The sequence below is a fragment of the Lupinus angustifolius genome, chromosome LG08 (assembly GCF_001865875.1).
Source record: "Lupinus angustifolius cultivar Tanjil chromosome LG08, LupAngTanjil_v1.0, whole genome shotgun sequence".
NCBI classification, from domain to species: domain Eukaryota; kingdom Viridiplantae; phylum Streptophyta; class Magnoliopsida; order Fabales; family Fabaceae; genus Lupinus; species Lupinus angustifolius.
The window spans coordinates 25,442,121-25,468,918 of NC_032016.1; the positions used below are offsets into that span (position 1 = coordinate 25,442,121).

Genomic DNA, 26,798 nt, shown 5'->3' on the forward strand with positions numbered 1-26,798 from the left:
TAAAAAATAAATTTATTAATGATGAATATAATTATTGAATAAAGATAGGAAATTTCAATTTCAAATATTTTAAATGAGAACAAGAATTATCTCTAGTATGAAAGAGATGAATTTTTGTTTTTGTTTTGCGGTGATTTTATTTTTTGTTGTGTTTGGTAGAAAGATGCTTACTCTTTACTCTTTAGATTATTGGCATGAGTTAAAGTGAAATTTAGAAATATAAAGTTTGTTAACTTTGTGAATTTCTGTTACATGAAGAAAAGACAAGATGCACGAAAATTGAGGAGAGGACACAGCAAAAGCTCTGATGGCAATAAAAAAGAAGATGAAAACGGGGAATGGAGGTGAGAAAAAGCTAAGAGAAAAACATGATAAAACATGCACATAAAGCAGAATAGTTTATCAGTTTATTGTTAATACAAAAGAAGGGCTTTATATATATATGAGGCACATGAAGCACATAAGTTTGTGTATTATTATTGAGTGTAGTGAAATGAGAGAAGTTGGAAGAAGATGGGAAGAGGTGAGAAGTGCAGCAGTGGTTGTTGTACTGCTCCTATACACAAATGGGTTGGGTGAAGTGATGTCACAGAGGGTTCCTGCATTGTTTGTTTTTGGAGATTCATTGGTTGATGTTGGGAACAACAATTTCCTCAACTCTATTGCAAGGTCTAATTACTTTCCTTATGGCATTGATTTCGACAGGGGAGCTACAGGGCGATGGTCTAATGGCAAATCCTTTATTGACTTCATTGGTAACAAACAATATTCACATATTCTATTACATATATATAATGCATCACTTACATTTGAAAGTATGTAATTATCACAGGAGACATGCTTGGTGTTCCTTCTCCTCCACCATTTGCAGACCCTGCCACTGTTGGATCAAGAATACTTAATGGAGTCAATTATGCATCAGCCACTTCTGGCATTCTTGATGAGTCAGGGCGTCACTATGTACCTACTTTCCATACTCAATCTCTATTGTCGTTCAAATTCTACTATATATATCATCATGTCATTTCTATAATACATACAGCACCATCACAGGTGTAGAACAAAAACATAGAACAATGCTTATATTAAAGCTGATGCAGGGTTATAGGTATAGCCTAAACCAACAAGTCCTGAACTTTGAGCGCACATTGAGTCAGTACAGGATGACAATGATGAATAATAATACAAATGAATATAGGAGAATGATGAATGGAACAACACTGAATCAATTCTTAGCCAAATCTATAGCAATTGTGGCGAGTGGAAGCAATGACTACATCAACAACTACCTCCTCCCTCCCTTATATCGATCCAGCTACACTTATAATGCCCAAGAGTTTGGCAATCTTCTTGTTAATTCTTATGTCCGACAAATTCTGGTAACTAATCTCATTCTCTTTCTCTTAATGTTATCTTGACAATCTTCTTGGGAATTCATTTGAAAGTTGTTACGTTGTATTGCATGCAGGCACTACATAGCTTAGGATTAAGGAAGTTCTTCTTATCAGGAATTGGACCATTGGGTTGCATCCCTAGCCAACGTGCGGGTAGATTAGCCGCTCCGGGAAGGTGTGCTGACCTTGTTAACCAGATGGTTGGTTTCTTCAATGAAGGGCTCAGATCAATGGTGGACCAGCTCAACAAAGACCATCCTGATGCCATGTTTGTATATGGTAACACTTATGGAGTGTTTGGTGATATCCTCAACAACCCTTCTGCCTATTGTAAGCTATAATATAATTAAATTAAATCTCTTCTCAAACATAAATTATATAATTGATGATATAATTTGATTCATGTTATGCAGCTTTTACTGTGATTGATAGAGCTTGTTGTGGTCTTGGAACATACAGAGGGCAAATAACATGTCTACCATTCCAAGTGCCTTGTGTATTAAGAAACCAATATGTGTATTGGGATGCCTTCAATCCAACACAATCTGCAATCTATGTCTATTCCTGGAGAGCTGTTCATGGTCCTCAAAATGATGCTTATCCAATTAATGTGCAACAATTGGCTCAAATGTAGTCTAGCACTACTATCAATCTATCATCCTTGTTTCTTTTATGAACAAAAGTTCTAATAAAACTAAGTAAAACTCTCCATCTATCTATCTTTGTTGTTGGGATATCAACTACTAGTGTCATGTTTATTTTTACCTTATTTTATGATTATTTAAAATTATAATAATTACAATAACTAAGATACTACTTAACATACCTAAACTAATTTTTTTTATTTACATAAAATCAATATATCATCCATAGTTGATTTGTATTATTTATTTTTTTTAAATTGATTATGATTAAACATGGATGATACTCATAATGGTCACTTCATACATTTTTTGAGCTTGAAATTCAGATGTTGTCTTATTCACTCAATGTGATCTTTGCATTAAGTTTGGTGGAGTTTGTCTGAAAACTTAATTTGATATTAATTTAAATAAGATTTAATGATGTATTAATATAATTTCATCAACTAGATTGATTAATTATTTGAAGTGCCGAAAAAAAATATATAATACATGATCAATTTACACTTAATAATGATAATTAAATATGAATGATATATAATACAATAACAATATATAAAACTTATTATTAATGTATACATATTTTTCTTTTAAAAAGCTTTAACACGATTCCACCAAAATTTCCCTAGCCTAGGTCCTATCAGTGATCGAACAACTCAATCCGGTTGTCACACCACAACTTTAACCATGCTTGTGTCAGAACTGCACAGATGTATATCATGTAAAATAGTTCCAGTTATGTGATTTTGTAAACTGATGCATTTGTAATACTATGACAAGAGTAAAATAGTTTCAGTTTATGCCAGTTCTATTATAATTGGTTTTGTGTAACAACCTATCCCATAAATCTTGATGGAGAAAACTTCTATCTTCAATGCATAATTGATATAATTAAACCCCAATTTAATAGCATTCATATAAAAAATAGTTTCATTTAATGTAAACTTTACAAATAATGAAAATAACAGTATAAAACCAAAAAAAATATCATGTAAATATAATTTAAAATATTAACACATGCATTGCACAGGCAAGTAACAAATTACATTCCGTAATTTTAATTATATCTTGTCTTAGTAATGTGTATATATATTATAAAAAATGTATTAACAAAATAAATTGTAGCATGCCAAGATATATAACCTAAGGTGATCGAAACGTTATATATGGACCATAACTTAGAGAATCGACTAAATAATAAAGGTTTGTTAAATGCCGCTAGCCAATAAATTTGGCCCTCCAATAACATATGGAATTGTATAAATTATAATCTAACTTTCATTTGAATTGCTATGAGCATATTCCTGGCCAAGATTAAATTAACAAAATTAGATGGCTAGAATCAAGCATCTGCAATGGTAACCTCGACCTCGACACCAGGTTCAATTGTGATTGAGGTAATCTGTTTCACCACCTCAGGGGAACTGAATAGATCGATGATTCTCTTGTGAACTCGGAGCTCAAATCTGTCCCATGTGTTGGTACCTGAAAGGATAAGCAGGGTGTGAACAAAACAAAACAGCCATTTAAAATGAAACTACAAAAATATGCATAGATAAATAATTCTATCATCACTCCAAATATACTATCAATAGTCTATAGCGCATAATAACCAACCATATAAGGCTCTGAACTTGATTATCCAGAGAAAAGTGTCACCAAATGAGAACAGTATAACTTAAAGGAAGCATATTTATGTTGTTTAAAAACTGATGGATTTATTAGGTTAATACCTTTCTTTAAAGAAGCAAATTTGTAAGAGTGATATATTTGGTGGACTCATTTGATGTTTTCTCTAGTTAAAATTGGTTGATAAGCATGATAGTGAAGAGTGTTAATAACATCTCCCCATATTGACATTGAACAGAACAATGAAGGTTTGAAATCTGGAATGGTGATACTTGCAGACGCCAATTTATTAGAATGTGAGCCCCATTTGCAAATTCAATGTTTTGGGAATTTCTGAAATTGCAGCCTAAAGCACTATTTACAAACTTAACATCAATCACACTAACCTATGCTCTTTCTATACCAAAGGCAATGGACATGGCACATTATAGAAAGATAAATAAAAGAGGTAGTTACCTTCTCCACAGGGTGTTTTCCTAGTGGTGATGTTAAGGACCTTTGTAGGCATCCTAACAGGTCCCTTTACTCTCAACCTCTTGTCCTTTGCACCACGAACCAAATCCGTACAAACTATCATTTTCATCATAATATCATCAAATCAAACTCATTTTCATTAATTAGGATTAATTATTAATAAATGAGTCAAATAAAACAAACCTTTCTCCAGATTTTGAACGTTCTTGGAGGAAAGGGTGATCCTAATCTTGTGGATCTGTTCAGCAGGTTCCTCCAAACCAGGCTTAGTAGGCTTCACCGCAGCATAAGCCATTATCTCTGTTTAAACAAAATTAATTAACAAAACGAATGAGAAGATAACAGAGTTAAGGCAAGAGATAAATAAATAAATAAATAAGAACCTTGGTTGATTGTGATGGTGATTCAAATTGCAGCTGTGTTGAAAATACGGAGAAGCTAGGGTAGGGTTTCAACAACACACTCCTCATCTTGTATTTCTCTCTATCTGTTATCCATATCTAATGGGCTGCCCCAATTCATTCACTTCCAAAAATTTTAACAGGCCCAAAACAATTTTTTTATAATAACAAGTGTATCCCTCATAGCTAAGGAATTAGTAATTGAAGTGTGTTATCTTTTCCAATAAGTATTAATAATTCAAATCCAATCTTACACAACTGGACAAACACATTTAATCAAATCATTCTGCACGAGAACCATCCTCACATGTATGTAATGGAAAAAGTTGTGACTTGCAAATGGTAAGGCTGAAACCATATAATGAAAAGGAATAAAATGACCTATATAAATCTTATCCTTCATTTTATATTGAATGATAGTGTGACATAAATCTCACAGTTCTCACTTGTGAGAGTGACGTTTTAAAAAAGAAGAGCATGTGGATGACTTTGCTTGAGAGGAGAGTTGACCATTGACTTTGATCCACAAAAGGGGTAAGATAGGTAATTAATAAAAGAAAAGAGGGGTAATTATGCATGCCATCACATGCCTCCTCAAAATAATAGAAAGTGGAAAGAGAAGGGAACATAATAATACTCCTGCATCATCAACTCCCACGCCCCCATCATTGCGCGTGCAACTCCCTCCCACAAAATACTACTGCTTCTACTATGAAGTATGAACCAAACCGGAACGCTCCTTGGACCGCTCGCATATTTCTTTTTCTCCGGTTTTGCCATTTCTTCATCACTTTATTTAATCTGTTTATAAATTTAAGAATACATTCATTGTAATACTTACTATTTTAAACATTGTATTTCATTTTCGAAATTCACATCATTAAAACACAGAGACATAACATCCAATAAAGGATATATAGTGAATAGGGATGAAAAAACACGTATATAGTCGTGTGTATTTGTTGATGTATGAATTACACATAACCAGTAGGTACCCTCTAATGCCACTCACACAGTTCAATTTTCATATTCCACAATTTTATATCCTTTCAACAATCTTTAATCACAAGCTCAATTCTATTTAATTCATGTATTACTATTACATACTTTGAATGTTTATAACTTTCTCTGGAACTCGAACTGATAACTGGTTACTTGTTTGAATTTTATGATTTTTTGGGTTCTTTTCAACGTGAATACAAATTTATGATTTCCATCTCGTTTTTCTCGTTCTATTAACTTTTGCTTTGTTACCATTAACCGTATACCTCTGTATTAATTCACCAGTCTTGGTAAAAATAAATTAAAAAGGAAGGTATAGCTAAGATTATTATGGCATCCGGTTCAGTACCAACTAAGCAGGATAACATATATCTTTCTGGCTCAAAGTTCTAATAATATTTTTTGGTACATAAAATTTTAATAATATGAAAAAGGATATATCATCCTCTAAATTCTCGTATAGTATGAAGTGATATTTTATTAAGTAATTTATAAGTGGCATGTATGATATATTAAAATTTTGAAAGATGATATATTAATATTGGATGATAATGGGAGCAGGTGGGGCGGGTATGTATATAATTGATGTCCTTATTATGTGAGGCCCTCTTTCCTCTTCTTTTCCAACCTTTTTCTTTCTCTCCCATCTTCTTTTTATTTTTCATATCTCTGACCTAATTGTCTCTCTTTCTCTTTTCATCCAATATCACTCACAACCTAGCTAGAGAAGAAGATCCCTCTAAGTTTAGTGGGTTTTTCTCATCTCTATCACCTAGATCTGTATCTTGCTATACACTCATTGTAAAGTAAAAACAGAAGGAGAAGTTTTGCTATATATATAGTAAAAGAAGATTTTGAATAAGAAGATCAAAATGACTCCAATTAATTTGGCAGGGCAGTTTGGTGACACCACATACACAAAAGTATTTGTTGGAGGGTTGGCTTGGGAGACTCAGAAAGAGACTATGAACAAGTATTTTGAGCAGTTCGGTGAGATCTTGGAGGCCGTTGTCATCACTGACAAAGCCACTGGAAGATCTAAAGGCTATGGATTTGTATATATGCTTTTCTCTTCTCTCTCCCTCTCTCTCTCATTTGAATCCTATATATATACACCTTATCTTATTTCCCATTCTTTAATTCTTAATTACCACTAAACCACAATTCCACATAAATCATCAACAGTTTATGATAAGATGATATATATTTTTGTCAATTTCATTCTATATTATTATTCTAAATTGCTAATTAATCGTGAGTCATGCATTCATGCATGTTTATTATTTCCATTTTAGGTTACTTTTCGTGAACCAGATGCTGCCATGAGAGCTTGTGTGGATGCTTCTCCCGTAATCGATGGCCGTAGAGCTAACTGCAACCTTGCTTCTTTGGGTGTACAGAGATCTAAGCCTTCAACCCCAAAGCATGGTAAATATACATTATATACACCAACTTATCATATAAAGTATAGTAATATGTGCTATAAACATGAAAGCTATCCCGCACAGACATACAAATAATATCACAGTTCTATTTATAATTTATTTCCTCAGTTTTGAACATCATCTAATCTGGATCTTAGATGCTGGTTTATAAGATCTCCGAAAGTTCCATAAAATATTTTCTTCCAAGTTTGTCTACTGTTCTCTGATAAGAATGGAAGACATAGCCAGACACAGCTAAGTGGCAGCTAAGCTTGAATATTCTTCCAGAGTGGAAAGTTCCATTCTGTTTTATCCAACTGAGAGTTCAATTTTATCATGCATGTGTATTTCTGGGAAACATTTAAATGGGACAAATGTGCCTAATTAACAAGCTCAATAGTGTATTTAACAGGGTTATGCTAATCATTGAACCAGGGTAATGAATGAGCAATTAAAAAAATGTAGAGTCAATACTAAAAGTTGTATATTTAATTTTTAATAGCTAATATTTGAAGTTTTTCTATTACCCTAAGGGCAATGATACTAAAACTGATAGTGATATGATCGTATATATCTGATTGAAACAAGCATTTATTTTCGTTCAGTATACTTATAAAAACAATAGTTTTGTGTGTTTAGAAATGTGTTAACTAATGTTTGTAGATTAATAATTAAGGTTGGTGTACATAGTAATAAATAATAATAATAATAATAATAATAATGGGTACTGCAGGAGGAGGTGGTAGGAACTTTAGGGTAATGGGTTCTTTCCAGACAGGGTTTGGAGGTGGAGGAGTGGGGTCAGCTTTTGCTTCAGCAGCAACTTTCCCTCATTATGCCATCCAGCAAGGGATGCCTTATAATCTTTATGGGTATGTATGAAAAATTGAATATGCTCATTATACATTACATATATACTTACACTTTATTATTCTAAGGTGGCAATGGCACATGCAATGCCAACTCATGCACAACATATTTTCACTTGGCTTATCTATCACTATTCACTCGTCAACTCATGCACGCCTTGCCACTTCATCTCTATTCTTTTATCATCATTCCACTCCACCTCATCACTATATATACATCTTTCCCATCAACCTTCTCTCTCACATCATGTGCGGGGAGGACAAATAAAGGACCATAGGCATGTGTTTAATACTTTTTGATCTATATCTTAATGTTAGCTAGGTGTATATATATATATAGACATGTCCAAATTTAATGTATATGGTTTATCAAGGTCGAATCATGGAAACTCCACATGAAATGACGAAGGCTACAAATTCTGTAGTAGCCCCATGCATGCATTTTACTTAATTCAATGAAACTGCTTAATTAACTTCATGTTATTCTTACCACTTTTTTCCTTTTCTTATTCTTTGGACACTATTTTCAGGTATTCTCCTTACTCGCCGGATTACACTTACCCTACGGTTTGTACATCTTAAACCTTTACTTTTTCTTTCTCTCGATGCTCTCTCCATATTCATAAATTTTACTTAGGATGCGTTTTCAATCATAGCTCTTATGATACGTCTTTTTTATTTCAACTTTCATGAAATCAAACTATTTTCACTACCATCTCTCTTGTTTTTCACTCAAATATTTAAATAGAGATTTGTAAATACAACATATATAATCGTCTTCGATCTTCAATCCTATAAGAAATTTGCTCCAATGCTTTCATGAAGTCAAACTATTTTTTTGGTTTCTTTCTTTCTTTTAAATAAGTCCAGATTAAGAACCTTGTACCTTAGTTATGGGAACAGTTTTTTTAATTTATCATCTTTTCTAATCTGAGCATTAAATTAAGTCACATTTCCAATAATACAATCATCACTTTTTAAATCTCATACCGAAATATCTTCAATATTTGAATTATTTCGGTCAACAAAAAACATCATCTTCATATCAAGTATATGATAAGGGTGATACTTTTTAATTTCATCATTTATACTTGGGTTGAACATCTCTCCTACCCCTATTAATTCATCTTTTACTTATAAAAAAATCATCTCCATATTATATATAAACTAAAATAAGGATGGAAACATGGAAAGCTAATTAAAATTAAATATCCTCCCGACTTGGGAAAATCAAATTTATCACATTTTTTTTGTCAAACACTTAATGTTGGGTAAAAATCATAAAGTATTAATTTTTTTAATTACTTTTTGGAGTAAATTACATTAACATCCCCTGATTTTATTGAATTTACACAAATCACATTTCTCTTTTTTATATCTACATAAATCACATCTAATTATATACATACATTACACTAACTACCTTTATATGATATGTAAGTATAATCTTTTAAACATAAAATAATGATAAGTGTAATTAAGTTAAATAAAATATGATAATTTGTGAAGATAAATCTAAATAGTATAAGAATCAATATATTTTCATTATCTTTGGTTCAATATAGTAAATATTAGAATTATTGATGCAATTTTTAATAAACAAAAATAGTGAATAAACAATGAGTCTTATACTAATTAAATTTTTGTTATCCATTTAGTATATCTAACAATTGTGTGGCCGGATTTGAACAAAAGAAAATAATATTTGGCTAAAAAAGTAAGTAGATAAAAGTAATGAAATTACATTTGATATGAACAGAAAATTCTGTTTAGCAAGATGGTGACCATGGATATGAATTTGAAAACATTCCATACTAATAAAGGAAAGTAGTGGTAAAATGGTAATTAGAGGTTGGAGAATGCAGCACTTGTGTGGGGCACTAACTTTGTTTACGACAACCTGTCACTTGTACTCAACAGAATGTAGCTGGCACTGTTGCTGTAACTAAGAATACCATAGAATATATGATGAATTAGGCATTAGTCAAGTCAAAGTTTTGTTTGTTTTGTTTGTTTTGTTTTGGAATATAGGATGTTTAATTTGTTCCCATGAGGAGCAGGTCTGATCTATAACAATTTCAACTCATCCCAGACCCACAGTCTAAACCAATAATTTTATAATACAAACTTCAAAGTTAAGGTCTATATATAAATGTTGCTAACTTCAAATTTCCAAATACATAAACGACAAGGATAATGTCATTTGCCCTACACACTGTACGTATAAACATTTATAATGAAGGCAATTATTGTTTAATGTTTTTAATTGAACAAAAATAAAATTGTTAATTATTGATATTTTAGGATTAGACATGAATTTGATTGGGCCATATAAAGTTGTTGTTATTTAGAGTCTCCATAATAATCTCTTGGTATAATGAATTAAAATATATTATTATTTGAATGCAGAGCTACTATAGTGTGTATGGAGGAGCAACAGGAGGAGGAGGAGGACAGTACCCAGTTTATGGAAGTGGAGGAATGATGACGGGTGGTGGTGGTGGTGGTGGTGGTGGTGCAGCATTCTACCCATATGTTCAGTACGGTGGAGATGGGAATGGCGGTGGTTATGGTGCTGTGAACTACCAGCCACACCTATTTCAGTATTCTCATATTGCTGCTGCTGCTGCTGCTTCAACTGCTGCACATGGTGGTTACGCTCAGCACTATGCAACACCCATCTCTCTTCCACCTTCCCCTGCAATACAATCAGGTTTGCACTCCATTCCTATTCCTATTCTCGATATTCCTATTCCTATTCCTATTCCTATTCCTATTCCTATTCTCGATACTAACATCTTTGACAGTGTGTTTTGCTGTGCCCCAGGCGTGACAATGGCTCTTCAACCTCTAATACCTCATCGCTAGACCTTCATATTCTCCAAATGATTGTTGAAGTCTCTCCTTTGGCCTAACCATGGTGCTCTTTCTCTCTCACACACACACACACTCTCACTAACACAAAAAACAAAGTCCATCATTTGCATTTGGACTTTTGCACAAGGCCCTCCGTAGGGGCTACAATTAAAGTTCCTCCAAATTTGGAGACTCATGCATGAAAAAAAGTTGCACCTTTCTCGAATGAAAGGGTTGGTTTTTTTAAGAGAACCAAAAATGTATATCTTTCACCAACACAAGCTATAGGAAATGGCTAAGTTGGAAAAAGAATTGCAAATTAGTCCAGGGAAGGCTAAGCCAAAAAAAAAAACCATCTTTTTAACTTCAGCCTAAGAAGGGCCAAGTAAAAAAGTAAGGAATGGTTTTGAAAATTGTAAATTGGAGATCACGGATCATAGGTTAGATCATCAATTAGAAATTAAGTTAGTTTAAAGAAATAGGTAATCAATCATATCCCTCCAATCATGGACATTAGATGTCCCAGCTTTTTTGTATGGTAACATCTAGCTCTATAGTCTTTTAAGCTTTAGTATTAGGATCGGTCATGTTTTTTATATAAAATGCCATGTTTTCAATTTTCACAACAAAAAGGTTTAACCAACCAACCAATCAATTAACAATCTTCCTTTTGGGTAAGGGGAGGCAATCAATGATTAACTTGTGTTTTGTAAAGTAATTGTGGCTAAAGTATGGAGCTTCAGCCCAATTTAGTAATCTTTATGAGGGGTAGTTTATTTAGTACATTTGATCTTCATAATTTTGAGAACCACATGAATGGATGTTGAACTCAAATTAGCACTTGCACGTAACCCTGGGATATATTTTGGTTCCCTTGGGTTACACTTCATTCACTCATCACCAACCATGGTTAGGACATAGGTGAATCCTATCAATCTCTGGATCTTGCTGCTTCCTATCTATCTCTCTCTCTTTGGCAACTTTTACTACATCAAGATGGACCTTGATACTCTTATATTAATTCTATGTTTATTATGCCTATATGGTTTGGATTGTAATCAGGAATTATTGCTAAAGTAGGAGGATCATTTCATTCTCTATCCATATGCTGGATGAGAGAGTGGATTTCCTACTTATTCTACTTTGCGTTTAATTTGATTATATGTATGCTTCTTCTCTATTCAACTTATATTATGTCAAGGATATTCATGTCAAGTTAATGCATAAACCACTATTCAACTTTTTGTTATATCTCTGGAGGACATGCATTTGGTCACACAACAATGTCACATTTGGTGAGATTATGTATCTGATCTTCTCTGTAGGAGATCCTAAGCATTAGTGAGTAAACTCATCAAAAAGCCCCCATTGGTTATCCACTTTCCCTTTGACTCAAGGGTTAGCCCCAGAACTATGCTGTTGTGGTACTTCATCTAAAAATGAATGATGATGGGAAGAAACAATAGTATGTGACAAAGCATGACTCACACATTAATTCTATGTTGATAAATTATTAAAATTATAGTTTCAACTACTGCAAACCTACCTTAATTGGTGGAGAGGAGGATGTTCATCACTTCAAGTTTACTAGACAATAGACATGGCTTGTGATGACTATTATCACAACTTTCTGCTTTTTCATGCCACAATTTAAGGGAAATCATTTTCACATCATTTTCACATCAACGAATAAATTAGTGCTTTACTCTATTCTATTTCAACCACGATACTTCCACCACCTTTTATAGAGTAGTATAAGGAATCAATTCCTCAAAAATGTTGTTACATATTGATGTATATAGTGAAAATTGAAATGAAACAGAATAGGAAAAGTAAGAAAATGTTGATTGAGAAATAATGGCAGATACAAGGACCACACTTATTTTTTTGTGGTCCATCCAGTAAAGGACTAAGAAGATGAAGATAGAAGAATAGAAGAGGTTCATAAAAATCTGTGAACACCATCACATCCTAATCCTAATATCTCTATAGCATAAGTACTTTGGATTAGCTAACTACAAATTTGGTGATATATATTTCTTAGTCTCCCGATAAATATCAATCAAAACTAAGTTTGGAATTTAAGTCATCTGATCTTCATCAACAACTCCACTTACTTCTTGCTCAACTCTTTTTCTATCCATTTGCTCTCTACACTTCTCATTAACCAAAAAATAAGATCTTTCTATATCTCTACTCAATATCAGGTATAACATCTTTCTTTAATATATCTATCTATATATTTAATAAGGGCAACTTTAATCCTTACTGCTGAAGATTTTATCTTGTAGTATATATGGAAAGATGACAAGAACAATAAAAAGATTGAAAGAGAGGTAGCCAAAGTGTGTTGAAGTTGTAATAATAATTTAACTTGAAAAGTTCTTGTAATTAACTATTCCTCAAAAGAGAAGTATCATTCTAATGGGAATAGGAACTAATGATTTTAAAAGAAAAAAGAATAGTTACTCATAATTATCTGTGCTTTGCTTTCATTGCAAATTAGATGAGTAACTTCAAAGCATCATCTCTTTCATAAATTCTTAGATTACAATTATAGTAATAACAGTACAATAGTAATAATCTACTCTACGGAAAGAAGCAAAATTGACCTTCCAACATCACTTTTCTTTGCACTATCTGTCACTATCACTAACCTGAACATGTTTCTCTGCCTTTTCATTATGTATTAATTATGAATGCAATGTAATGTCAGTAAATGTTCTGTTATTACCTAATCATCTTTGTTTCCAGGATGGTGATGCTTACCAATTTCCCTGCAATAATGTAAATGGTTTATTTGTTCATCAGATCATTCATTCCCACTCATTATTGTTTTTCTCTTCTGAACTGAACTGAACTGAAATGAACTGACACTCTTGTCCCTCAACTTTGTCCTAATGGCCAACTCTTTCCTTCTGCCAATGTTGTTGTTACTCACTCTCTACTCTATTTTCCAACCTGCTCTTTCTCTACCTCCAACTTTGGAAACCAAAACTCTTCTTCACTTCAAGAACCATTTGAAGGACTCCTTGAATTCCTTGGCTTCATGGAATGAATCAAACTCTCCATGTGAGTTTTATGGAATCACATGTGATCCATTTACTCTAAAAGTCACAGAAATCTCACTGGAGAATAAGTCTCTCTCAGGTGAAATTTTCCCTTCAATCTCAGTCCTGAAGAGCTTGCAAGTTCTCTCATTACCATCAAATTCAATTTATGGAAGGCTTCCTTCAGATATAAGTAACTGCACCAACCTCAGAGTTTTGAACCTCACAGGGAATCAAATGTTTGGAAGAATACCAGACTTGTCTGCTCTCAGAAGCCTTCATGTTTTGGACCTTTCAGCAAACTACTTTTGTGGCAGCATTCCAAGCTGGGTTGGGAATCTAACTGAACTGATTTCACTAGGTCTTGGAGAAAATGAATACACCGAGGGCAATGTTCCTGTGACTCTTGGAAATTTGAAGAACTTGACTTGGCTCTATCTTGGTGGCTCTCATTTGATAGGTGAGATTCCTGAATCAATATATGAAATGGAGGCATTGGAGACACTTGATCTTTCAAGAAACAAGATATCTGGCAAACTCTCAAGGTCAATTTTCAAGTTGGAAAAGCTCTACAAGATTGAGCTCTTCGCGAATAACTTGACTGGTGAAATCCCTGCTGAGCTAGCTAACCTAACCAATTTACATGAGATTGATATCTCTGCAAACAATATGCATGGCGCGTTGCCGGAACAAATTGGTAATATGAAGAACTTAGTTGTTTTTCAGCTCTATAAAAACAGCTTTTATGGTGAACTTCCTGCTGGATTTGGAGATATGCAACATCTTGTTGGGTTCTCAATTTATGAAAACAACTTCAGTGGGATGATTCCAGAAAATTTTGGCCGGTTTTCGCCACTTGAGAGTATTGACATATCAGAGAACCAATTCTCAGGTGATTTCCCAAAGTTCTTGTGTGAAAGCAGGAAGTTGAGGTTTTTGCTTGCATTGCAAAACAATTTCTCTGGCAATTTTCCTGAGTCATATGTTACATGCAAATCTTTAGAGAGGTTTAGGATCAGCAGGAACCGATTATCCGGGAGGATTCCAAATGAAGTTTGGGCACTTCCACTTGTGAAAATAATTGACTTGGCTTATAATGATTTCAGTGGTGAGGTATCTTCAGACATTGGTTTTTCTACTAACTTAAATGAGTTGATTTTGGTAAAGAACATGTTTTCAGGAAAACTACCATCAGATATTGGCAAGTTGGTAAATTTGGAGAAGCTTTACTTGAGCAACAATAATTTCTATGGTGAAATACCATCTGAAATTAAATCTTTGAAGCAATTATCATCGTTGCATGTTGAACAGAATTCATTAGGTGGATCAATACCTACAGAACTAGGCCATTGTGAAAGGCTGGTGGACTTGAATCTTGCTTGGAATTCTCTATCTGGAAATATTCCACAGTCAGTCTCACTCATGAGCTCATTGAACTCTCTTAATCTATCTGGAAACAAACTTACAGGTTCTATACCAGATTATTTAGTCACTATGAAACTAAGCTCTGTGGATTTTTCAGAGAACCTTTTTTCTGGGAGAATTCCATCTGATCTTTTTATTATTAGTGGAGAGAAAGCTTTTGTTGGAAACAAGGGATTGTGTGTTGAGGAAAACTTACAACCTTCCATGAATTCTGATTTGAAGATTTGTGCCAAAAGTCATGGTCAGAAAAGGGGGTTTGCTGATAAAATTGTCTTGCTCTCTTTCATTGCTTCTATATTTGCCCTCATTTTAGCCGTGTTTCTGCTTTTAAGTTGCAGACATAATCTAAAGCAGCATGGTGTGAAGAAGAATTTACAAGGTCAAAATGAAGCAAGTAAAAAATGGAAACTAGCGTCTTTCGACCGGATAGATATTGATGCAGATGAAATATGTAATTTGGATGAAGATAATGTAATAGGCAGTGGTGGTACCGGAAAGGTTTACCGAGTGGAGTTGAAGAAAAATCGTGGCATGGTGGCTGTAAAACAACTAGGGAAAGGAGATGGAGTAAATATTTTAGCTGCAGAGATGGAGATTTTGGGGAAAATTAGGCATAGAAATATTCTTAAACTTTATGCTTGTTTACTTAGAGGAGAATCCAACTTTTTAGTGTTGGAGTACATGCCCAATGGTAATCTTTTTGAAGCTCTTCACAGACAGATAATAAAAGATGGGAAGGCAGAATTGGATTGGAACAAGAGGTATAAAATTGCTCTAGGAGCTGCGAAAGGAATTGCCTATTTACACCATGATTGTTCACCACCTATCATTCACAGAGACATAAAATCCAGCAACATTTTGCTTGATGAGGATTATGAGCCAAAAATTGCTGATTTTGGTGTTGCAAGGTTTGCAGAAAAATCTAATAACAATTTGGATTATAGCTGTCTAGCTGGCACACATGGATATATTGCTCCAGGTAAAGTTTGTAAATGTTTTTAACATGAATGAATGTTTATATTTTACAATCTTATAATTTTGACACTATTAAGTTGCTATTACATTTGGGTTGTGAAATATGGTTGCACATATCAGACAATCTGCTGCATACATTAGATTTTTAAGTTGTGTCAAATTATATTTTAGGAAGCTGCACAAAAAATGTGTACTTGTTATCAATGATTGGTACCAAGATTGGTCCATGTGGAACATTCATGTGTTAGTTCCAATCATATTTCAGTTTTCATCAGAGATTCAGAGCAGTTAATGTTGAGTAGTAATGTAAGTTAATAATAATTAACAGATGGCCTAGTTTTAATAATATGGTGAATAAAATATGGAAACTTTTCCATCCTCCCTAAACATATATATGTGAAATATTCCCCTTACATATATTTATGGTTAATATATATACTTACCAGATCATTCTTGCGTGCAGAACTGGCTTATACAACCAACATTACAGAAAAGAGTGATGTTTATAGCTTTGGAGTGGTGTTGCTAGAATTAGTGTCTGGAAGAGAAGCAGTTGGAGAGGATTATGGAGAAGCCAAGGATATTGTTTATTGGGTATTGACTCATCTGAATGATGGTGAAAGTAGTATTCTAAGCATTGTTGATGAAAAAATGGTATATGAGTGTGTTAAAGATGTGATTAAAGTCTTGAAGATAGCAATCAAGTGCACTACTAAGCTTCCATCTTTGCGCCCTGCAATGAGAGGGGTTGTCAAAATGCTAATTGATGCTCAACCTTGCTCATTCAAATTCACATACAACAATCTTGCCAAAGATGGAGGACACCCTTTACTCTAGTCATTTTCTAAGTAAAACATCAATTTGATTGTGTCTTTGGCTTTGTATAGTGTGATAGACCAATTTGGTGTTTTTATAATCTTAAAAAAACGTTTTAAATATAAAAGTATTGATTCATATATTTGGGTACAAATTATGATAATAATGTAAAAAAATGCTTGTAATATAGAAAAGCGGAGAAAGGAAAGAGGAACTAGTCTAAAGAAGTAGCGGTGGTTGAGGTTGGTAGTGTTGGTTGGGCTAAACATGCTGCCAATGCATTTTCCAAGTTATTTACAACTTGAGTCATTGTTGGTCTATTCCTACCTTCTAGACTCACACAATCTGCTGCCAAATAACCCACAAACGCCACTGCTTCTATCTCGTATGGTGTTGGTGGTGCCACTCTTATGTCCAACACCCTATGAATTTCATCTTGAACAATATAAGGTACAATGAAATCTACCACATTTCTTGGCACCCCATTCTCATTTTTATCTATGGCTTTGTGTCCAGATAACATTTCTAGCAAAACCACACCAAAGCTGTACACATCACTCTTTGTGGTCAAATGTTGAAGCCTATAGTACTCAGGGTCCATGTAGCCCACCGTGCCAGCTGCTAGGAGTGAAAGGTGCGAGTCCTCATCTTCAGGACCCATCAGTGATAGTCCAAAATCAGACACTTTGGCTGTCCAATTGGCATCCAATAATATGTTTGATGACTTTATGTCGCGATGAATGATAGGTGGAGTGGCATATTGGTGAAGGTACTCTATGCCTCTAGCTGCATCCAAAGCTACCTGGATTCGACCACCCCATGACACCAAACCTGAATTTTTGTGGAGCTTGTGAAGATGATCATTTAGACTACCATTTTTCATGTACTCGTACACTAAAATGCGCTCATTCGTGTCTTCGTAGAAACCTAATAATCGGACTAGGTTCTTGTGGTGAAGTCTTGATAGAGATTCAAGCTCATTCACAAAGGCATTATCTTTCTCTTCTTGGCGTTTGGTGGCACCCAACACTGCATAATAAGATGGAGAGGTGAACGGAAACTCTGCTCTTTTTATGGCAACTTCCTTCCCATCTTCTAGTGTGGCATGATACACTGAACCAAAGCTACCTATCCCAATTTTTCTCTCCTTTGAGAAGTTGTTGGTGACTTCAAGCAGCACATCAAATGAATATTCCTCCAAATGCTTTCCATTTCCCATGCTAATGACATGACTTAACCGCTTCTCTAGAACTGCAGCAATGACAGCTTCTGGTTCTATTGATGAGTTTCCTGACTCATCCAATCGCCCGGAATCATGGACACGGCATACTCTGCATTTCCAGTGCCTGTAAAGAAAGAAGGCCAAGACTAGCAACAAGGAACTACAACCAACACATCCAACCACTAGATATGCCACCATTTTCTTGCTCCAACCACTTTTATAGGGTGGACTTGGACTTAGACTAGGACTAGGACTAGTCCAAGATGGTGGTGGTGGCTGAAATGGAGATTCAACTACAGGCAGACAAGGCTTGCAAATGATGTTTGGAGAGTAACAGAGTTTGGCAGAATCTGATAGAAGTCCGCAATTGCATTCATTCTCATTCCTACAAGGTCCTGGGAGGACATTATCAAACACCTTGGTATTTGACTCAAAAAACTCAGTTCCCCAACACAACAAGGAATAATTAGAAGACACAACTCCACAGAAAACGTTTCTCTTTGCAACAATTGATTCAAAAAAAGTGGCTTGCAACCTGAGTGGCGTGGTGAAATTATTTGAGCCCCAACAAGCAACAGTTCCATTCTCCCTAAGTGCACAACTTCGATTCTCTCCTAAGGCCAAGGAAATGAACCTCCCTTGTGGTTGTTTCTCTTTGTCACCAGTCATATCCATGTGTCCCCAGCAATCCAATCTACCATACAATGATATAGCACAAGCATGCCAAAACCCAGCTTCAATAACAGTATAGTTTCCATTAGGTGCATGATCAACAACTCTAGAATTACTATTATTATTACTATCACTACTGCATGCAATGTTCCCTGTTTTTGCTGTTAAGCCACATACAAAGTTTGCTCCCACTGCAATACTTGACATGTTTATGTTAGCAATGGCCTTACTTGAATTGAAGTGAGGCCATTGCCAACACTCAAGGTTCCCGCTTACAAGGCCACAAACATGAGAATTCCCAGCATTAATAGTTTGGATAACAGGTCCCTGGTAGATACGCTTATAGGGAACATTAGTAGAAGAGTTGGTGTTAGAGAATCTCCAACATTCCATGACCGACCAAATAGAATAATAATAAGAAAAAGATGGTCTTAATGCACATATAAAACCATTGCCACCTACAGTCTGAGAATATGAAATATTATTGGGAATGAGTTGAAGTCCAATAATATCATGAGATTGAGGGAAGGTAGTGCAGTTAAGATTTGATTGTCCTTGTTGGTTTGGATGTTGTAAGGCACAGATAAATGTTTGGTTGGAAGAAATTTCAGAAATGGAAATAGTTGAAAGTGAATTTATGATGATTGGAAATAGAGAAGAAAGCAAATACATCATAAGGAGGAGAAAAGCCATAGAAGTTGTTGTTATTGTTATTATTATTACAAGAATTGAATAATTTCATGAGATGAGAAGAAGAAGGAGAAAAGCAAGAAAGGCATAATAAGAGACGCGGTTTGAGAAATGAGACAGAAGTGATTGATGTTAATTTGTAAAGACTGAAGACCAAATACTAAGTCTACATATAAGTACAAATGAAGTCAGACTTTGACTCAGCCCTCACATTCAATAATATTTTCTATTATATTCAGATATAAAAAGAAAGCTCAATCACCAGTTCATTGCCAAACTTCTCTAATAATTTGCAACTCGGGAAATATATCAATAATTATACAAGATATTCAAAAAAGATAATAAAAAAAAAGAAACTATGTACTCAACATGAAAGTAAATGAGTTTTATATATTATTATCATATACTAATGGTTATTGATTCTATAAAAAAAAATTAATACTGATATCTCATCAAGTAAATTAACTTAATTGGCTTGCTACTTATGTTCACCCATTAGTGATATTTGTATTTTTTTCTAAATATGTATGACCCATCAATCACAAACAATTATTTAGAATGATTCACTATATACAATAACCACAATATTTGTTCTTAAGTATATACTATATATATTTGTTGAAAAGTTTATATGGAGAAACTTAAACGTCTTATGCTAATAGAATATTGGAAAAAATTAATAACTATTTTTCAAAAAATGAATTTTAAAAGTGTTTCTTTAAAGATGATTTTTCTAAAAATGTTTTATGGAAATAATAGATCATAAGTTTTTTTAGTTCTACTAATGAATCAAATGAATTAGGTATTTATTTATCCAAATTCATGATGATATAGTCATAGATGGATTAGAATTAATCCATTAATTTTAAATATGAATAAATTGAATAATTTAAATGAATTTATAATATACATATTGGTAGATGATATTCCATCCATTGAATTGATATCCTCTCTAATACTAGATAAATATCTTAACAAGTAGCATATAAAAAACCTATGGCTCCAATTATTTATTGATTTTTAAATTTAATTAATATAAAAATAAAAATAAAAATAAATTATTTCTTCACATAATTCATTAGTGGAGGGTTTGGAGAATAGTTGAGCCTCCCCATTAAAGACAATAAAGTATGTTTTGGTGTGAGAATGTAAGTTATCTCATCCAACTGTTAAAATTATGATATGTGTCATATTTAATCATTTTATAAAAAATATTTCTATAATTAAACAAAACAGTATACATATCATATTTTTACGGAATATAAATTATCACGATTTATTTTATATTTGGAATGTGATATCTTTTACCTTCTAATGAAGATTTATTACCTTGATAACCAAAAAAAAGATTTATTACCTTGATAACCAAAAAAAAGATTTATTACCTTTTATTGCTTAGGCATTTCATAAATTATATTATTAGGTTTATCCACTAAAAAAGTTAATATTTGTGCACATGTAAAGTTTTGTACACTTTAAACATAGAGAAGACATCTGTTATTACATGTATCATTATTTGTATTTGGTTGAAAATATATTTAAGTTAAAATTTTAATAATTAAATATTTTTTGACCAATCACAAACAATTTACATGAACTAATACATTCTTTTAGGATAGAAGCTCTCTTAAATATGAATAGTTGATATATATTTGTATCATTTAAGAATTAATGGTAATTAAAGAATGTAATAGTTATAACATGTTAATATAAAAATTTATTTCGAAAATAATGTTAAACATGACTAATAGTTTATATATAAGATGATTGACATGGGGAAGTTAGGTTGAGTGAGGATGGCATCATCAGATTTGGCAGCGAAGAAGTTTATGCAATGTCTTCAGTACGATTCTTATGGCGGTGGTTCCGCCTCCTTCAAGGTCCCAATCTACTTTTCCGGTTATTCTTTCTTCAACTTCATTTTGAATATGCCACCCACCCACTCATCTAATCTTATCTGCTAATTGAATTTTTAAGCAGCATGTTCAAGTTCCTGTTCCCACTCCAAACAAAAATGAAGTCTTGCTCAAATTGGAAGCCACTACCATTAATCCCATTGATTGGAAGATTCAAAAGGGTCTTCTCCGCGCTTTATTCTTACCTCGCCACTTCCCCCATATTCCTTGTAAGTATCTGCTACTCTCATGCCGCAATCACAATCACAATAATCGCAATCACAATAATCACAATTACACTTACATATCCTCTAATATAATTGCTGAAACAGGCACCGATGTTGCAGGAGAGATAGTAGAGGTTGGACCACAAGTCAAAAGATTCAAAGTTGGCGACAAAGTCCTTGCTAAACTCACTCATCAAGTACTTATATTCTTCTTTCACTTTCTTGATGTGAACCTTGTCCAATTCATGAGCTGAGATGTTATAATTTATATTTGAAAATGATGATTGGTATCTGATATCCATTGTATGTGTTGTTTTACTGTTTATGTTGAGTGACAGTATGGAGGTGGACTAGCTGAGTTTGCTGTGGCTAGTGAGAGCTTAACCGCTGCCAGGCCCATTGAAGTCTCAGCTGCTGAAGCTGCAGCCTTGCCTGTTGCTGCTCTCACTGCTCATGATGCCCTCACTCAAATTGCAGGAGTCAAACTTGATGGGACCGGACACCCCAAGAACATTTTAATAACTGCTGCCTCAGGTGGTGTAGGTCATTATGCTGTTCAACTAGCAAAACTCGGGAACACACATGTGACAGCCACTTGTGGGGCTCGCAACATTGACTTTGTTAAGGGCTTAGGTGCTGATGAGGTTCTTGATTACAAGACTCCAGAGGGAGCAGCTCTAAAAAGTCCATCTGGTAGGAAATATGATGCAGTCATACATTGTACAACTGGAATACCTTGGTCAATATTTGATTCTAATTTGGCTCAAAATGGGAAAGTAGTCGATTTGACGCCTGATCTGAGTTCATTCAAGACTTTCGCCCTGAAGAAACTTACGTTTTCGAAGAAGCAGCTTGTGCCATTTATCGTGTCTGTGAAGAGTGAGGGCCTGGAATATCTAGTTCAGTTAGTGAAGAATGGGAGGCTCAAGACTGTGATGGACTCTAAGTTTCCACTGAGCAAAGCTGAAGATGCTTGGGCTAAGAGCATTGACGGCCATGCTACTGGAAAAATCATTGTGGAACCATAGCCACTGTTTGCTCCGAGATCATCTACCATTCTACCTCTACCTTATTGTACAAGCTCTTACATACAAATAACTAGGCATGTCATATGCTGAATGGATTTTAAGTACATTTTGTGGTCACGGGTTTACGTTTTTTGTGAAAACGCTTGCACTGAATATGTAATGTTTGTTGTAAAAGTTTACATTTTTTCAATATTAGTTCGGTTGGTTGTGCATGCATCACCAGATCCTCTGTTCACTGGTTCGATTCCATGGCTGGTTATAAGCGTTTTGCAACTAAAATGGATTTGTAACATGAAAATTTGTCTTGTCTCGATCTAGATGTCAATGCAAATTTTGAATAGTAAATTGTATTATTGTCTCTGATATGTTTGAGTGCTGTTTGAAGCCATTGTTAGGAAGAAAGATGAGTGATTATGGGATTCAGTAGCATTCTGGCAATTATATCTGGTTTGTTATGCTGTTGAAATTCTCTTATTACGGCTTTTGTTCAATTTTTACTTGTAAAAAAAAAACTGGGAAGCACTGTATTCACAAATGACAAACCTACTATCTTATATATGGGATGCGTTGGTAGAAATACAAATGTAGAGACTAGAAACTATGTTTACAAACATTAAGAACAGAAGAAAACAAGAACGAGTAATTGGTTTAGCAAGTGAGGTGAAGACGTTGTGCCAGATAAACAAGATGCCATGTAAGGGACATGAGATTGAGAATATTTAAGATAGAGGAATATGAATTCAATTTCTCGAGCTTCTCATTCAGCTTCATAATCCTTGATCTAACTACATCATGCTCTGTTCCTTGTGTACTAGTAGTAGTAGTAGAAGGTTCTTTAGGATCAGCAGTAGTGTTGTGATGATGTTGCTCTCGTGTTCTGCTACCAATACGTTCTCCACTCATCATATCATCTCTTCCCCTTCCTTCTTCCTTCTCTATTTTCATCCTCTCCAACATCAACTGATCCATCATTGAAGACAATAAAAAAACTTAATCAACTCTGGTTTTTTAAAAAACAATTAGATATATACTATATGTAGCTCGTAATTCAACACCTGAGACATTTTCCAATGGGTAAGTGATGATTGTGGTTTGTGTAACAATGAATAAACAACACATATAAACAAGATTACCTTGGTTGCGCGAGGCTCCAAATACATAGAATTGATGAAAATGGTGAGAAGGGAAGCAAGAAGGTTATAGGCTTGGAATATATGAGGCATGCCCTTTGCATGGGAGAAGACATGACCCAATAAAGCAATCCCAATAAAATAAGCCATAGCCCTGAAATAAAGAGGGTATATCTTACTCTGAACCATACCAAATGATTGCCTTGACATAGCCCTTGACAGCACATAGCTTGAGATAAAAGTAACCCACACATTCATTCCATAAGCTGTTGCTAAACCAAGCAGATTAACCACCCCCATCACTGTTTCCATCGATCCTACAATATTGTTTCTAACCACCCCCAAACTATCCTTAGCCTCTGATACGTTTCTAACAACATGCTCCTTAAACCTTTGGCCCTTCTCCTTTGCTTTATCAACAGTCTCTTTGGTTTGTTGCTGAACATCATAGGCCTTCTCTTTTGCTTTATCAACAGTCTCTTTGGTTTGTTGCTGAACATCATAGGCCTTCTCTTTTGCTTTATCAACAGTCTCTTTGGTTTGGTGCTGAACATCATAGGCCTTCTCTTTTGCTTTATCAACAGTCTCTTTGGTTCGTTGCTGAACATCATAGGCATTCTCTTTTGCTTTATCAACAGTCTCTTTTGTTTGTTGCTGAACATCATAGACCCTATTAGACATTGTCTCTCTGGCCTTTCCAACAGCATCAGCAATGTTGTCTTTCTTATCATGGATCATATTGATGGCGTCATGTGCAGTCTCTGACATTATATCTTTGGCTCCATCCATGGCATCAGCGATCTTATGCTTACATCTTCCATATGCATCACAAATGAGATCTTTAGAAGCGTGATGATTATGATCATGAGTATGTCCTGGTGGGGAGATAGAGATTTTGGTGTTGTGGTTACCATCTTGATCATATTCAACAACCACAACTCTATGGCCATCTTTGAGAATGGTGTTACTGTTAGGGGAGGAAGAAGGAGAAGGAGAGAAGACAGTTGCTACTGCAAGTGAAGTAAGGATGAGACTCAAACCTAAAACATTAATCATTTTCATTCAATGGTTTCAGGAACAATGGAGATTAGTTTGGTTTTCAAGTGTTGGAAGAGTATACAATAACTCTCATGTTGCATATTCAAATTGACACGTGTCATGTAACCTTCAACCACTTGACACGTACCATTCTTCGTGTCCTCTTCAAACAATTCCTCCACCACTCTACACTCTACCAAATCAAATTCATCCTTCCTTTTACTTCGTTAATATGACCATCATTATTTACAATTATTACACATGCAATGCAAATATTATTTTATTTTACATTTATCTATCTATAAATCACCACTCTATTTATAACTCCTAGTTTAATCCTTCAATTTGCCATTTAAATTTAGGAATATGTAAAACTTAATCCTCCACTTTACCATTTACTTCATACAATTTCAAATATGCCGTAGAAAAGGTTATTGTCCTTTTTACATATTTCATAATTCAATAATAACTTATCATGTTAAATTTCGAAGGGTTTACAGATTCTTTTCCTTGGATTAATATGTTACATATCCTTATCCTTACATATATAGTTTTATAAATGCAAAAGTGATTAATATGCTACATAGCCTTATCTGAAAAGGCAGGCATGTGGAGTTATTCCGATGAGATTCCAACATCAACATGCTCAATTTAGAAAAATAGTTTACATTAATTAATAGCAATACACCACAATCATTTAACAATGCAGGGTAGCCACCTCGTGAGGTTGCATACCTCAACCCAATTCTCAAGTCAATATTGTGTCTGTAATTAAAGTCACACAACAAAAGTTGTATGTTTCAATTTTAGAGTCTTTATTAAAATATATATAAAAATTATTAACTTTAATGTTTTTTTACATGCGAATGAAATTATATTTTCAATCACTAATTTAATGAAATTAGAATTACACTCTCTCTATATATATATATATATATAATTAACTCAACCCTAATCGTGTTTGAATATTGATTTTATCATTGCCATCAATTTTCATCATTGCCACCATAATTATATTCTATCATGGAAAAAATATGTGGATAATGTCTACACTATCACACGTTTAATGTATGTTTTAAAACTAGTATAACTTTTAGAGGTGTCATGGATAACATATTAATATTAAGATGATTTTATATTAACAATCAGTTCTCATATATAGTTTTAACATCCACGATTTTGGTGAACTCGTGAACCAATAACGTGATTTCCTTGGGAAGTCGTGTCTGACATGCACGAGTATCTTACATCATGTAATCCATCATGGAACTTGTGAATAGAGGACACGAGTTCTATGGAAAACTCGTGTATGTACAACACGAGATTCATAGTCATGTATGTACAACATGAGATCCCAACACCATATACACACTCTACCCTCACTCCAAATCACACCCAAAAAAAAAAAAATTTGCAGGGTGATTCGTAATACAAGATAAGGGATTCTTAATATAAGAACAATCATAATAAAATATTAAGATAATTTTATATAAAAGATATATGATGTTATATTTAATCGAACTACACTCGAATTTGAGTCTAAGATCATATTTCAATTTAAAAGAATGACTCTACTAACATTTAAGATTGGGTAGGAGAAAAATCTTATCTACCACAACTATTCCCATGCTCACCATTAGTTGTACCGGTCATTCGGTTGTCATCATCATTTTGCTTTGAGCCCTTGACGACCATTATCACAGCCATCATCACTATCGATGTTCCCACCATTTATTAATATTGGTAAGCTTGAAAATACTTTTAAAATAACCTCATTTTAATAAATAGTTGGAAAATCGGTAAGAAGAGATAACAAAGCAGAAAAGTACAAACAACTTAGAGAATGTTGGATTGGCCATCCATACAAATCTTGGCTATTAAGTAAGCTATACATTTATACACATGTCCATTTATTTTTATGCATTAATATATAAATGGAT

At 34.0% G+C, this 26,798-nt stretch overlaps 7 protein-coding genes across 10 annotated transcripts; 4 read left to right on the forward strand and 3 right to left on the reverse strand.

Annotated features, from left to right (window-relative positions):
• LOC109355611 (GDSL esterase/lipase At1g71250-like) lies at positions 450-2,113 on the forward strand. Its single transcript, XM_019598852.1, has 5 exons — positions 450-755; positions 833-960; positions 1,101-1,379; positions 1,469-1,724; positions 1,808-2,113. The coding sequence occupies exons 1-5, from the start codon at positions 452-454 to the stop codon at positions 2,026-2,028; spliced, it is 1,188 nt and encodes a 395-aa protein (XP_019454397.1). The 5' UTR covers positions 450-451; the 3' UTR covers positions 2,029-2,113.
• On the reverse strand, positions 3,368-26,133 carry LOC109355620 (40S ribosomal protein S20-2). Of its 2 annotated transcripts, XM_019598863.1 has the most exons (5): positions 26,129-26,133; positions 8,714-8,720; positions 4,322-4,438; positions 4,121-4,234; positions 3,368-3,520 (listed from the first exon to the last, which is right to left on the reverse strand). In XM_019598863.1, exons 3-5 carry the CDS (start codon positions 4,431-4,433, stop codon positions 3,378-3,380), a joined length of 369 nt encoding a protein of 122 aa, XP_019454408.1. In that variant the 5' UTR covers positions 4,434-4,438; positions 8,714-8,720; positions 26,129-26,133; the 3' UTR covers positions 3,368-3,377. The 2 variants fall into 2 exon arrangements, with proteins under 2 accessions (XP_019454408.1, XP_019454407.1); XM_019598862.1 differs by lacking the exons at positions 8,714-8,720; positions 26,129-26,133 and adding an exon at positions 4,522-4,606.
• On the forward strand, positions 6,152-11,941 carry LOC109355617 (RNA-binding protein 24-B-like). 2 transcript variants are annotated; one of them, XM_019598857.1, is made up of 6 exons: positions 6,152-6,596; positions 6,837-6,969; positions 7,699-7,837; positions 8,365-8,401; positions 10,244-10,547; positions 10,662-11,941. In XM_019598857.1, exons 1-6 carry the CDS (start codon positions 6,414-6,416, stop codon positions 10,700-10,702), a joined length of 837 nt encoding a protein of 278 aa, XP_019454402.1. In that variant the 5' UTR covers positions 6,152-6,413; the 3' UTR covers positions 10,703-11,941. The 2 variants fall into 2 exon arrangements, with proteins under 2 accessions (XP_019454402.1, XP_019454403.1); XM_019598858.1 differs by having other exon boundaries at positions 6,153-6,596; positions 10,642-11,941.
• LOC109355602 (receptor-like protein kinase HAIKU2) lies at positions 12,824-17,035 on the forward strand. Its single transcript, XM_019598840.1, has 3 exons — positions 12,824-12,897; positions 13,445-16,144; positions 16,604-17,035. Exons 2-3 carry the CDS (start codon positions 13,591-13,593, stop codon positions 16,975-16,977), a joined length of 2,928 nt encoding a protein of 975 aa, XP_019454385.1. The 5' UTR covers positions 12,824-12,897; positions 13,445-13,590; the 3' UTR covers positions 16,978-17,035.
• Positions 17,037-19,566, reverse strand: LOC109355604 (serine/threonine-protein kinase-like protein CCR4). The gene has a single exon (XM_019598843.1). The coding sequence runs from the start codon at positions 19,541-19,543 to the stop codon at positions 17,171-17,173; it is 2,373 nt and encodes a 790-aa protein (XP_019454388.1). The 5' UTR covers positions 19,544-19,566; the 3' UTR covers positions 17,037-17,170.
• Positions 21,292-22,909, forward strand: LOC109355615 (putative quinone-oxidoreductase homolog, chloroplastic). The gene is made up of 4 exons (XM_019598856.1): positions 21,292-21,420; positions 21,521-21,665; positions 21,768-21,859; positions 22,001-22,909. Exons 1-4 carry the CDS (start codon positions 21,337-21,339, stop codon positions 22,688-22,690), a joined length of 1,011 nt encoding a protein of 336 aa, XP_019454401.1. The 5' UTR covers positions 21,292-21,336; the 3' UTR covers positions 22,691-22,909.
• LOC109355608 lies at positions 23,224-24,938 on the reverse strand. Of its 2 annotated transcripts, XM_019598848.1 has the most exons (3): positions 24,490-24,937; positions 23,824-24,381; positions 23,224-23,650 (listed from the first exon to the last, which is right to left on the reverse strand). In XM_019598848.1, exons 1-3 carry the CDS (start codon positions 24,880-24,882, stop codon positions 23,339-23,341), a joined length of 1,263 nt encoding a protein of 420 aa, XP_019454393.1. In that variant the 5' UTR covers positions 24,883-24,937; the 3' UTR covers positions 23,224-23,338. The 2 variants fall into 2 exon arrangements, with proteins under 2 accessions (XP_019454393.1, XP_019454392.1); XM_019598847.1 differs by having other exon boundaries at positions 23,824-24,938.